Here is a 14,836-nt window from a genome sequence, read left to right on the forward strand (position 1 = left end):
GCTAGTTAGCTAGTAAGCTGGTCATGGTCCTACACTTTGTCTCTTGTGGTTTTGGTTTTGGCAAGGCTAAAAGGACGCCACCCTCCAAACTCTTGAAAAGGGATTTAGCGAATGATCAATTGAACTATTTCTATTAAATTAAAATTTGACACCCTATCCTTGGTACAAAACACACACACACTCAAAGTATTATATTTTGATTATTCAATACCATGCGGATGTCACAGCTTTTGACAGACAAGAGGAGAGATGATGTGTTTCTCTGTGAAACAAACGAACCGATGAGCAAAAATCCCTTGAGATTCTTCACTATTTTTGCTTCCACCTGCTCTGGTCCCTCCAGCTGTGCAGGGACAACAACAAAAAGAGACAAGGAAGCCAGAACAGGAGGCGAGGAAAGGAAACTTGTCCTCTGAATGAACCCTTTTTGTTGAATTCGAGAGAGAAGTATGGGTAGACTACACCCCCTCCTATACATGCTCTCCTCATTGATCAACTCATAACTATGTGCCATATTTTATCTTGCAACACGTACAAGACAAAAACTATCGTGTAACATATGAAGCTTATGATAATGATGATGAAGTTCTTATGGTTTTCCTTCCTTTTCATTTGTGAATCATGTTGTGTAAAGAAGAATCTTTGTTGAACAAAAGTCAAGGCTACTAGTGTTACTAGAGTGCTGACGCTGCAGTCTGTTACTATGTGGATGTATGAATATGTATGTGAGAAATAAGAATAATTTGATCAACTGTTACAGGTACTTTATATAAAAAACCTTTACAAGCATGGTGTTCTTTTTTATTTTCAGGTCATGTGATTTTATATACAGGCAGTTCTTAGTCTGACCACAGCAAGGCAGCACTGAGTCGTTGACGTGATCTACAGCAGCTGCAGGTGAGGCTGCAGGAGAGATTTAATTTGGTTCAGGGATGAAGTGGTATTTGGGGAGTTCTGAGAGCTCCTGTCCGGGAAGAAGCCCCATTATAGGCAGTAGTACACTTATTGCTTGCTGACTAAAGTGGGTGTCATATTGACAGATTTTATGACGCACCAAGAGAGCCATCAAGGATGGATATGATTCTAGCTGGGGTGCTGAAATTTTATTACGAAGTGCTGCAGGGAGATGGCGACCTCTGGTGTGAATAGAACTTCTCCTAAAGCTCTCAGTCTTCCTGTATACATATTCTGAAATAATTTTGGCAAAATACAAAATGGGATTGACTTGTTAAGGTTAACACAGTCAGTGGCACACTGTAAACTGCAACGTCTTTTAGAGTTTACTCAACTTTAGGGCCAGCTAGTTGTGTCAACTCAGTTTGATATACGTAAGTGTCAATATGAACAAATCTTCAACACCAAATCTTTTAACTGAACGGAGTATACTGAATCATATAGTAAGAGTTGCAGCATTTTATGCCTTTAGTAATAGTTTTCAGTCACGTGACCGGCCCCGAGCCATGGAGGGCAAAACACTGTTCCATCATGGCCACTAACAGTGGGGACTCCAAGTTTTTAATATTTTTTATTTTTTATAACCCACAAGTGTTTACATCACCTCTCAAAAGAGGAAATACAAAGATATACATGTATATATATATATATATATATATATATATATGTGGTAATAAACCAGACCTTTGGTGACATCATAGTGCAGGCAGGCATCATGCAGAGTCATGATGCAAGGTGCTAATAGCTGTAGCATTACACAGCAAGATGTATATATATATATATATACATACAAACTTCAAGTCTAAGGCAAGTATGACCCATATACAGCACCACTGCAGTATTTCAATCATTAAAGTGGAAGCACGCTGGCTTATCAACTCCTTGATCACAACAGAATGTAATAACTTTTTCCAATGCTCATTTTAGAGGCCACCGCAAGAAGACGTGTTGATTTTGTAAACCCTCAACAGGCCATTCAGGTAGAAATAATGGATGAGAATAAATCTAATATAAATGAAAACTATAATTACCACCTCATGTTTGTATGCCTCCACCAACCAGTCAAGGTACAGTTTACATCCATGTCTGTCCAAAATGTCATCACTTCATCATTTTATGAATTCTTGAGTTATGGCCAAAAAAGTGTTTTGTGACATAACAGTGACCTTGACCACCAAAATCTAATGAGTTCATCCATGAATCCAAGTGGAAATTTTTGCCAAATTTGAAGAAATTCCTTAAAGGCGTTCCTGAAAATGGGACGGACATAAGGCTGCCGTGACCTTGACCTTTGACTTTCAACCACAAAAATCGAATCACTTCATCCTTGAGTCCAAGTAGATGTTTGTGCCACACAATTTTAATGCCTACATTTAGTTAAAAACAACACATTTTGGTACATTTAATGGTATATTTATTGATTTATCAAGTCTTTTATTTATTTTTGATTCGCGGTTCCGTCCTCCATAGATATGAAATGAACAAGTCATCACAAAATCCAATCATTAAGACTATTTTAAAAAGAACTAATATAGAAACTGTAAGTAGACTGACTACAATGAAGTGTAGAATTGTGACTGTATTCACACTGATACACCAAAAAAGGGCAGAAACACAGCTCACTGGACATGTTTCTCTTTATTGCGTTGCTGTCCATGGTGCTGAATGAGCTTCAAGGCCAGCCCTGGTGGGCTACGCTGCAATCTAGTAGTTCTTATTGTGTTCAGCTGGCTAGTGATATTTTCCTATACATGGTATTTGTTACTGTTCCATTCCCTTCTTTATACTCCATTTGGGTGCTTGTACTATTTCCCCTTGTCTCAGCAGGATTGTATTACTGTTAGTATGATGGAGAGACAGTCTGTGCAGCCGGGGCGCTGTCCATGGTGCTGAAGCACAGAGATATTTACCAAAATAAAATATGAGGCTTTATAAAATCTTAGGGCAGAAATTACAGGTAAAGATGATAAGACATTTTACAAATTAATACAAATGAGTGGTTTCAGTTAAATTCAAGGCAGTTCACATTCATCACATTTACAGTCAGTGCAGTTCAGTCGTGTACACGTGCCAACGTGCATCATCATGTCGACGTTTTAATGCTCAATAATACTGTCACAGTGAGCTGTGTTTTTTGCCCACTTTTTGCCAATCTGCCACGTGAGTGTTTGTGACCAACATCAGTGAATCCCCCTCAACCTCACGCGAGCTAATCGGGTGCGCTTCCGCTCGCATCAGCCAATCAGAGCGAGGTGCGCTGCAGCTTTATAAAGCCATCTGCTGCTGAGCCTTCCTGTTCACCGTCTCCTACTGTCCTAGGAATCATTGACCCGAGCTGCATCCTCTGCATCTACAACAAACCGTGAAGATGGCGGCCCGGGTAAGATATATATATATATATATATATACATATATTCTTTATTTTATTCAGAATATGTAATATAAACGAGGGGGAAACATGGCGTAAAAATGTCGGGCGATAAATTGTCTCCCTTCAAATTGTAAGCAGCCTTTGGTGGCTTTTAAGCGCCTGAATGTCACCGCCACACAGCAGAAATGTGGTGTTTCTTTCACATGATGATGCAGCACCATAACATGTGTCAGGATGAATCATTTGTGCATATATGAGCTCCAGCGTCATGCTGCTGGCTGCTGCCTTCTCGGGGAGTTTCTCTGGCTAAGCCTCTGCTCAGCTTGCCCTTGAGTCGACGCGGCTGCGTAAAAAAAACACAAACGGCCACTGTAAAAGCTTTTATGAGCTACTGTACTGTGTGCATCTAAAACAACAAAGCGGACGTCTTTGTGTGAATGCTCTCAGCACATCGTGTACAGCCTACAACCAGCATGTCAGCATGCATTTGATGATATTGGTCAGTGGTTGCTGCTTTAAAGCCTCCAGTCGTCTGCAGTGTGTTTTGCGCTTTATGCGCATGTGGTTATGTGGAGCAGCGCAGCAGTGCGTATCTGACTAGCTGGATTGTGTGCATTTTTTTTTTTTTTCAATGGTTGTGCAGAACCTGTAGAGGGAGGATGCTGTCAGATAACATGTGTGTACACCTGCCCTCTGTTGTCTCTCTCTCTCTCATCACATGCTCTATACTGTAGAGGGCGCAGATCATTTAACAGACAGGATAGAGCTGCATTTTTAAAGTATAGCATCCACTGATTAAAAAATAGGCCAAGCCAGCTATTGAATTTGCTGCATCATGACATTTATATTCCTGGTGGAACCTGCAGTACATTTAGTAAACCGATCACATATGGAGACATCTCGTTCTTTCAAAGTTGTGATCCTATATCGTTCCATCAAGTTTACCACGTATATATATATATATATAAAAGCATCTGAACTTCAAAGGCTGCATTTTGATTCTGATTATATACTTATATATCTTTATTCTAGAATAATGCCCTACACTCTCTTAAAGGTACAGTGTGTAGGATTTGGCAGCATCTAGTGGTGTGGTTGCAGATTGCAACCAACTGAGTTTGCCTCCGCTCACTTCCTTTCCAAGACTGCGGTAAAATTGGAATTATTTTTCTGACAAGCCGGCCCTCATTAACCGACCCTTGGCGCCCAGCTGCAACGATAAGCCCATGCAAAAACAAGTGAAATCCATCATTTATCCCCAGCTGCAGTGTATGTCCAAAACAGACAACTGAGTCCCAAGTTCACCAGACCGGGAGAGTTAGCAGCCACGATGCTGCGTGTATTGTCGTGGACACATGCAGCCACTTTCCCAGAAAAAGTCTCCACCGCATCAGTTCATTTAGCTGTGAGGTTGTCAGCTGTGTGTCTGCCTGGCCTAACTTTAGCGGGTGCCCGACAGACCATGTGTGTGATGGTTGGTATGCAGTTATCAACGTAGCAGTGCAGTGTGTGTACAGTTTATTTGTAGGTGAATAAATGCTACAACTCCTCAAGACCAAAGCCAAGCTCCTGTATCTAGCAACACTGGCTCAGGTTCACTTAAGGTGGACGCATAAGGTGGACCAGCTATTCACCTTTAAGTGACAAGCTGCTCCTCCTTTTTTATTTAATTTATAATATTTCTTTTCACCGTTTAACTGATAGCATTAATCGGTCAAAATTCTTAATGTCACTTAACTGTTAAACAGTTAATTATTAACATCCTTAAACACTAAGGAGCAACGGAAGTCAGACGGCAGCTGGCAGTTTCGGAGAAGTACGGTGTTCTTCAGGTAACATAAAAACATGAAAGGTTCTCTCTAGAGCCAGTGTTTGGTTTGTCCGTTCTAGAAACATGGCGGAGTCCGTGAAGAGGACCCGCTCCTTATGTAGATATGAAGGGCTCATTCTAAGCTGACGAAAACACAATTCATAGTTTCAGGTGATTAAACACTAATGAAATCATAGTTAATAATCGTATATTCTAATATTTCTGCTAATAGATCCCCTGAAATCCTACACGCTGTTCCTTTAAAGGATTAGTTTTACATTTTTGGGAAATATGCTTTCTTTGTGCCAGAGTTAGATGAAAAGATTGCTACCATTCTACAGTAAATATGAAGCTACTGCCAGCCGCTACTTAGCTTAGCTTAGCATAAACACTGGAAGCAAGGGGAAACAGCTAGCCTGGCTCTGTCAGGTGACAAAATCCACCAACCAGCACCTGTTACGCTCACTAACTAACACGTTACATCTTGTTTGTTTAATCTGTACAAAAAGAAAGTGTAAAAACGACAAATCACTCTTTTACAGAGGGTTATGTGCTTTAATATTTCATGGCTAGAAGCAATATCGTCTCCAATGGTTGCCTGGCAACTGTTTAGAGGCAAGAAATAGTCTGGCACATAAACTTCTTATAAAACGTTGAATTGTCGCTTCGACACTTCTGTTTTCCAGTCTTTGTGCTAAGCTAGCAAGCTGCTGGCTGTAGCTTGAGTGGTATCAATCTTCTCAGCTAACTCTTCGCCAGGAAGAGAATAAGTCAAACCAAAATGTTGAACGGTTCCTTTAAAATGAAGCTGCGTACACTCTGAGCAGTTCCACAGTATCATTTTATTCCTAAAATTGTGTGACGTAGCTTTAAATCCATGGCTGGGCATCTCGGTCTATCCCTTGTCTATCTCTCATTCTGTCTTACATGTATTATTCGAGGGGTTTATATATATATATATATCTGTGGTAATAAACCAGACCTTTGGTGACATCACAGTGCAGGCAGGCATTGTGCAGAGTCATGATGCAAGGTGCTAACAGCTGTAGCATTACACAGCAAGATGGTCTCGTAGTGCTCATGTTACTATACAAAGAGAGTGAACATGAATAATGTACATTAATGCATGAGGGTGTACCTTTGTTCTGGTATATTTCAACAGGCGGCTTATTCATAACCTCACAGAGCAGCCGTGCAGACCTTAATGACCTCATTCACTCTTTACACCCCTTCACTGTACTTGCAGACATGCCGAAGTGACACTCAGGGGTTAATATGTGCCATTAGGTGGGTGCTCTTATCCAAAGAGCTTTGAGCTGCTTGTGTATAGATTTTTTTTAGTTGTCTCCGTGTAAATGTGACTGCAGAGGAAACACTGTCAGTGAAAGTCTTTATTCATAGCTCTAATAATCTTTTTACTGTAGTTGGAAGCAAAAATCAGTATGAAGCTGGAGGGAAGCGCTGACCCGCCAGTCCATTTTTACTGCAGAGCCCAGAAAGGCTACAACGGCAGCATTTTGTTTAACAGTCTGACCACCGACTGATTTGTGGGTGAGGCACAGCACCCGAGGGAGCTCCGTCAACACTGCTTTGAGGGATCACATGTTGATTTTCTACATGTGGATTGGATTCGGACATTACTTCTTTTAAGTAATTACATGTAGTAAAAAAAGCTCAATGGTGCCACTCTCATATTAAAACCGGGGCCCGGCCGCTATTCTGTCTTTCAGATGTTCAGTACGATACAGGCTCAGTTTACAAGCACGAGAATTTTCAGGCCAGAGAATCGGAGCAGCGGGGGCGGTATTGCATTCCCTTTACCGCACCGTTGTGACGAAAAGAGATCTGAGCCGGAAGGCAAAGCTCTCGGTATACCGGTCAATCTTCGTTCCTACTCTCACCTATGGTCATGAGGGCTCGGTCATGACCAAAAGAACTAGATTGCGGGTACAAGCGGCCGAAATGGGTTTTCTCAGGTGGGTGGCTGGCGTCTCCCTTAGAGATAGGGTGAGAAGCTCAGTCATCCGTGAGGAACTCGGAGTAGAGCCGCTACTCCTTTGCGTTGAAATGAGCCAGCTGAGGTGGTTCGGGCATCTGGTACGGATGCCCCCTGGGCGCCTCCCTAGGGAGGTGTTCCAGGCACGACCAGCTGGGAGGAGACCACGGGGAAGACTCTGGACTAGGTGGAGAGATTATATCTCCACTCTGACCTGGGAACGCCTCGGGATCCCCCAGTCAGAGTTGGTTAATGTGGCCCGGGAAAGGGAAGTTTGGGGTCCCCTGCTGGAGCTGTTGCCCCCGCGACCCGACCCCGGATAAGCGGTTGAAGATGAGTGAGATGAGAGCAAGCTAGTGAAGATACTGATATTATATGAAACTAAAAAACCTAAAGAATCCTATTGGTACAAACTTGACACGCCACCCCTGAGTCCAAAACTGACGCTAGAGGGGTGCCTAAAGCGTCACAGTTTGAAGCGTAGGGCCACTGACCAAGCTGCCGTATTTGACGAGTTGGGAGTGAAGACGCTTGCAAATGCAGTATTTGTATTACATAATTATTTGGTATTTCCCACAGTTTTAAATTAGATTGACAACAGGGTTGATTTGAGGCCAGTGGGCATTGCGGATGCACAGTGAACATTATCTGCAAATTAATACAAAATGTTCTCCTTCACCACCCTTGTTTAATGGACGTGCATCATGCATCCAGATGCAATTAATACCATAAAAATAAATAATGCAATGTAATTGTTTTACACGCAGATGTGACTGGATTCTAAATGTGTGTGTGTGTACAAGGAAAGAGGACATTTGATGGTACATTCCACCTCTTGGTCATCCAGCATGAGTCAGAAGTGTCCATCGGCGTGTTGTTCGACTCTCCCGGCTGCTGACACACGCACGCACGCACACACATATAACCTTCACTCTCACTTGCCCAGCAGACCATGTAGTTCTACTGTTGCTGGGCATACTGCAGCCTGTCAGATTGAGTTAGGACAAAACAAACAGTTCCACAGACTGACACCATCATGGGCTCTAAACCTGGGGTTTAAGGGTTAATATGATGTTGGTTGAGGGGTGATAAATCTCGATCATCTCACTATTTATATTGCCAATATGATCAATGGTGTTGGGAGAGAAACTGCTCACGCAACTCTTACTTCTAAAGCAGGTGATGGCCTTTCAACAGCCTGTTTTGTCAAATGTGTTCATGAATTTTTCATGGCTTTTTTACTGCCAGGAAAGCTTTCAGTGAGGGATGAAGATGATGTGGGTAGTCTGCGTGTTGACAAGCCTCTGGCACTGACTTTGTGTTTCTGACCCTATATGTGCGCTGATTTCCCCGTAGAGAGGGAAAGCAAAAAGAGGATTCGTCACTGATGCCAAAATAAGAAACATTGGTTTTCCTGTTCTGATGCTGATCTCAGGCTGGGCTGTTTCCAGCTGTCAGTCACTGCCTGTCCACCAGTGTACACTCAGCTGCTTGCTTGTCATTGTGCTTCTGATCAAAAACAGCCTTTAACTGTTTTTGCTTTTGATGATAAATTATATCAGTTGTTTTGGTTTCTTCACTTGTATAAAACACTTTCACTTGGTCTTTTTGGGGCTAGTAACAGTTTCAAGAAATTGGTAATTCCATTAACATTTTGTAGATTAAAAGATAAATCAATTGGCTCTATGACAAGCCCTGTCCCTCTTAGTTACTGTTGCTATGGGCTGTTAATCTTTCCGTCCTTGCAAGGCACATCTGCAGTTTACAATTATAATGGTGTCAGATTCAACACTCAAAATTGTTAGTAATTTTGGAAACATATGGGCTGTGTATGAAATCACTCACTCCTCACTATATAGTGGACAATATAGTGAGTTTGCCATTTTATAGGGCTGTCAGTATGTACAGTGAGAATTATTATACCCTATATGGTGAACTCAAAATATCCCACAATGCATTGTGAAAAATAGTGGACAACGTGGTCACATAACAGGCACGATATACCATCATGCATTGCACTGAAGGGAAAAAATGACAGACGAGAGGAAAGAGAGCAGCGCAATTGAGAAAAAATTCATGAGTTGCAGCGCAATTGAGAAAAAATTCATGAGTTGCAGCGCAAAAATAATATACTTGATGTGAGCAGAGCACACATCACAACACAAACGGCCACAAAGTACTTTGTATTTATTCATTCCGGAAAACATGCATATTGCCTCAACGGCAGACGAGAGCGAATCCCCGCTTTACTCCTTCTGTTCTTACCTTTCACAATAAAATCCTTAGACATATATGTTGCATCACTGCTTACTAAGGGGAACTTAAATTCACTCAGAGCATTTCGCTAAGAGACAAATCCACAGAATAGCTTACGTATTTATCAGAAAAATACATGTTGGATTTATTATGGATGGTCTACCAGCCGACGTTGATCTGGCACATTCTGATTCAACAGCAATAACATAATTAGTTGCGCAGAGAAAATGAATGTCCGAAAGTGTTTTTCATTTTGCCAATGACCTCACGATATATTCCTCTAATCCTCTACATAGAACTCCCTGAGCTGTTCCATAAGATTTTATTAGCTGTAGCTAGATACAGACCAAATAAAGTGATTTATTAACCAATTACTTACGTAAAAAGTAGGTCAAAAGAATGTATGGGAGGAATCTGTAGAAACTGTAGTGTAGGGAGTGGATGTGTGAAAATGTGCTGCATGTAGCTGTAAAAGCAAGGAATAGGACCAGACACAGCGGTATGGTGTGAGAGGAGATGTGCCAACCACAGACTGCTGCATGCTCAGGCTTTTAAGCATGAAGCACACCGGGACCAGGTGTGTCCCATGCGGCTGATTACACTCCAATCAGATGTGCAGCCCTGGAGAGAGAAAGCACAGACACAGCAGAGGATCCAGACACAATATGATGGAAGACTATTTGTAGTGGTGGAAGACAGTTTACATGACACGAGTAGAGAGAGTCAGAAAGAAACATCCGTGTACAGTACATGTACAGTATGTGCCTGTTGACAAAAGAACTTACTTATAGTGTAATGCAATCCCGTTCAAAAATACCAACAACCCTTGGCCTCAAAAATTACCATGCAGCAAATTTTGACACGGTAATTCTGAAAAGCTAACTGAGTGAGTGTGGTACGGGCCTGAGGTGGATTCTGCAAACAGATAATTGTAATTATACCAAATGTTTTTTAAGGAATTTTTCAACATCAACTAGACTTGTTCCGATACCGATACCAGTATTGGAAATGCCTCCAATGATGCCCAAAATTCGGTATTCGGTATCTATGCATACCATACTTTAGTAACCCAGAAAAAAATCAACATGTTTAACCAGAAATGAATTAATCTTCGCTGCTCCAAAACAGTAGCCTTCACTGTGCTGTTGCTATGGATGTATCATGGCTGCCACTGCCAACTACTGTTTTAGAGCAGTGAAGAAGAACTGATTGCAGGTAGTTTGTCACTTGACGATAGCAAACAACAACAGTGCGGCATGTTTTACAAGGGGTTTAACCTGAGCCAGGCCATACAACAAAGATGGTAATCATATCACATTCAAACATGTTCAGTAGTAAACAGCTGTTAAATAATAATAATAATAATAATAATAATAATAATAATAATAATAATAATAATAATAATAATAACCATATTTTTTTTTCTCGCGTTGGTGTCGGATCGGTACTCGGTATTGGCCGATACCGCAAGTTCAGGTATTGGAATCGGTATCGGGAAGGAAAAAATGGTATCGGAACATCTCTAACATCAAACATGTAGCAACATTTCTGACCATAACTCAATGTTGAATAACAACTTTTGCTATCTGGCCACCCTCCAAACTCTTTAAATGGTCAGTTGATCAAAATTTGAAATTAATAATGGAATTCTAATTGTTTGCTGCAGCAGGTCAATTTATTTACAGTAGGGCATATGACCCCAGTCAAAGTCTTTATTATAACATGCACCACCGAGATTAAGAGGCATGTCTGTCCATCTTAAACAGGGGCTTGTGCAGTTTGTGACACGTTAATGAATTATTGATGTGCTCTCTTAAGCGGTAAATTGACCTCAGGGTTCACAGGGATTTTCTATCTTTTCCTGGTGCCCTTAAGTGAATCTTAAGTAGACAATATTCCTCAACCACGGAGAGTCCGTTTAAGGTCAGGGAGGGTCAGTAAGACACTTGGATAAACTCTGGCTGTGATGGAGATTGAACTGATGACCTTCTGCCTACCAGGCATTCTCACCAGCCATCTGGCCTTCTTAAAGCAGCTGAATTAAAGAGCAAGACTGAAGCATGGGAACATTAGAAATGTTCCTTTCTCTCATCTGTATTAAAAGAAACCTTCTGGTGTCTGTTTAATCAGAAATAATCATTTTCAACCTCTTTTTGATGTCAGACAATTCCATCTTTGGACACAAATATTCAGTTTACTTCTTTACTAACAGCAACTATGGCAGAACAGCGTCAAAGGCCCTGTTCAGACCTGGCATAAACATGCGTCCTGAGTGATCTGATCACAGTTGGACAGCTTTAAGTACGTCTGTTCACACCTGGCATTAGAATGCGTGTCCACATGCATCTTGAGTGACCACTTGTGATCCGATCTCCCTTCCCCGCCCCATATGCAAATAAACACGTAGAAAACACACGGCTAATACAGCAGACGTTGTGACGTAATATTACAAGAATGTCAGTAGTAATATCCTACATATTCGTGAATTTGGGTACATTTTATGAACATAAAGATATACGGTTATTGTACCGGCAAAGCACCGGAACAAAAATACAGATACATCACCGACAGCATGATAATAATGCACTTCCCGTGCCGAGACTGATAGTCTGTAGATATGTGGCCTATAGATAAGATATATTTTAATAAAATACAGATGTACCGAGAGAATACAGTAGAGCACAGAAGCCGTTTCCATGCCGCGAGGCTTGCATCTGCCTGTCTATTCACATGAGGAGCGCAGGGAGACCCCGCGAATCCAAGTGGGATGTCAGTTGAGAAGCCGGTCCTTAATGTGGCCCAGGACACATTCGCGTACACACTGCTAAAAGAATGTGGTCATATGTGGCCCAGATCACCTCTGAATGTGGTCTGAGCGATCGGATCACAATTCGTCGTCAATGCATCTTGATTGCGTTTGCACCAAGCCCCCAGGAAGAGCGCCAGGCCGTGAAGCAAATTTTTGCAGTGGCCAAACCAGCGGTACTACAACTTCTGTGTCCGTCACGTGATGTTATTGGGCCCTAAAATACTTTTTCCCATAGACTTACATTGAGAAAGACACGTCTGTAAATCAGCGGATCATTTTTTTTGAGGTAAATCAAGTTCCCAGTATGAACCTTATTTAAATCCTAAAAGGTCCTAAAAGTTGTCAAATGCACTAATAGCAGAATCCAGAGCTCTTTTCCTTCCTCTGTTCATGTGAATGAGACCCAGTCCGAGGCTGGAGCGAGGGCTGTGAGGCGGAGTTAAAGGAAACGCTACTGCACCTGCTCTATGGGCCCAATGGATGCAGAAGATCGCCGAATGATCCGGGTACTTTATAACTCAGCAGTCGAGCCATTTTGGCTTCATGAGCCACTGAGCAACTCTTATAGGAATGAACGGACGCCCGTCTCCAACGCTGTATCCAGTTCTCTTTATACATCCTTGGTTCACACTTGTACTTAAAGCTGTCCACTTGTGATCAGATCACTCAGGGCGCATGTTAATACCAGGTCGGAACAGGGCCAAAGGCAAACAGCTTAGACAGAATTAGACCTCAGGTGTAGTACGGACACTAACCGGGTTACTCTTGTATTGACTCTGTATGCTTCGTGTTGTGGATGTGAAACAACAGAACGATTCAGAAGTGAAAAATGGATATAACAAGATTTCATTTGAGGGTATTTTCAGACATACACTGAAGCATTAAACTCACTTTAACCCTGACAGATGGCATCAACTATAAATTGAAATTCTGTTGATTGCTGTCAACATTTATTTAGTCTGCCAACAGTGCTGAGTAGGTGCTCATTGTGCTTCAAGGACGACCTGGTCAATCTGATTGTGTATAGACATAGCAGGGGTGCTTTTGATCCCACAGTCAGAGCAGGAAAAAAAAGAAACAGACGCCTACTTGTGTGATGGAACAAGTGAGGGGGCTACAAAAGATGGCGATGGCAGCTCTGCTGCTGTGTGTCCCTTCCGCTCTCCTCTATAATGAAGTGAGCAGTTTATTTCCCTCATTATCGTCCTGTAGCTCAGCCATCTTTTGTTCAGCAGCGATTCGTCAAGAGACGGTTGTTTGTTTTCTCTGCTCCCACTTCTGTTTTAGCACCCACACCCAATTTTGGAGGCAGCAGACTGCGTCGTCGAGGTTGGAGGCTGTTAGACTGCTTCTGCACTGACAAACTCATCCATCCCTTCAAACAGGGGAAAAGCTTTCCACTGTTTTTTACAATAGTGATCAATCGACTATATCTTACCGCACCAGCCTGGACATGAATCACATTTTAACTACAACAGCAGCACTAACATTTTCTCTGCCTCTCAATCTTTCTGTCAGTCATAGCCTATAAAAGGTTTACCAGCTTGCTTAATGAATAATATTGCGTCTTCTGTTTCCAATACAAATCAAATCAAGAATCAGACCCTCCATTAATTTAAAATCTTAACAAACTTGTAACTTATTTGTACACAAAACTAGATTTCCTCATAAAATGAATCTAATTTAAACCCTCTTTATTAGCCAGAGTGAATATCAAACCTCAATCTCAACAAACCTCCCTTGCAACTCATATGAAAATTATTTTGTCTCCCCAAAATATGTTTTCTCAGGCAGCAACCAGGCTATATATCACTCCAACCAAGCTTCAACACTTAACATAACTTAACATACTTAACACTTAACATATCTGTTAAAATAAGGTAAAGGCAAAAACATTGTTTTTCATGCACTGGTCAATTTTTAGATTTTGGGCCATTTTGCTTCCTTAACATGTCTTCTTTCATTAGTGGACAGAAAACATCCAAAATACACTTTTAGGTGTTTATTTTACTACTTTGTCTATTTGTGTCTATAGATTTATCCTAAATTCACCAAAAGTTGTAAACTTGTAACACAAAAAAATGATTGCCTTAATGTAAATAATCAATTGGGGAAGTTCCTTTGTGATATCTATTAGTTCACTTTTTACCCTTTTTCAACGTCCTCACGTGTATGTACATGCCAACTAACACTGACAATATGAAACAGTAGCAGGCTGGAGTGTGTGTGGATATGTACGGGCATGATCCCTCATTATGGAGACCACATATATATTCTGTACCTACATGCTGTATGTTATGTATATCGTGTGCCTGCGTGTTTAGTATGCAAGATGCTGTGTGTAGGAATGTGTGTGTGTGTGTTTGTGTGTGTGTGTGTTTGTGTACGTGTGTGTGTATGTGAGAGGGAGAGTAATGGTTAATCCCCAGCCGTCTCAACGCAGGGCCTTCCTCTGTGAGCTCTGAGCTGTAGCTATATTTAGAGAGACACTCTGCTATCCGGCAGCCAACACAACACCAGCAAGAGTGTCTGTGTGAACCTGTGTGTGTGTTCACTGCAGACAGGAGAAACCCTTCAGAGTGGGTGTTGGCGCGTTCACTCAGATTTTGTAAAACAAGGCTGAGGGGATGCAGCCCTGAT

At 41.6% G+C, this 14,836-nt stretch overlaps 1 protein-coding gene across 3 annotated transcripts in view; it reads left to right on the forward strand.

The window, feature by feature from the left end:
• Positions 1 to 3,197: 3,197 nt before the first annotated feature.
• LOC119501795 (vesicle-fusing ATPase) overlaps positions 3,198 to 14,836 on the forward strand; it is a 44,708-nt gene continuing 33,069 nt past the window's right edge. The window contains exon 1 of one of the 3 annotated variants that reach the window (XM_037792414.1): positions 3,198 to 3,334. In XM_037792414.1, coding sequence (XP_037648342.1) covers positions 3,323 to 3,334 — 12 coding nt within the window. In that variant the 5' untranslated portion in view covers positions 3,198 to 3,322. The remainder of the gene's footprint in view (positions 3,335 to 14,836) is intronic. The other 2 variants (XM_037792412.1, XM_037792413.1) reach the window with 2 other exon arrangements.

Source organism: Sebastes umbrosus, chromosome 14 (genome assembly GCF_015220745.1).
Source record: "Sebastes umbrosus isolate fSebUmb1 chromosome 14, fSebUmb1.pri, whole genome shotgun sequence".
Classification (NCBI taxonomy): Eukaryota; Metazoa; Chordata; class Actinopteri; order Perciformes; family Sebastidae; genus Sebastes; species Sebastes umbrosus.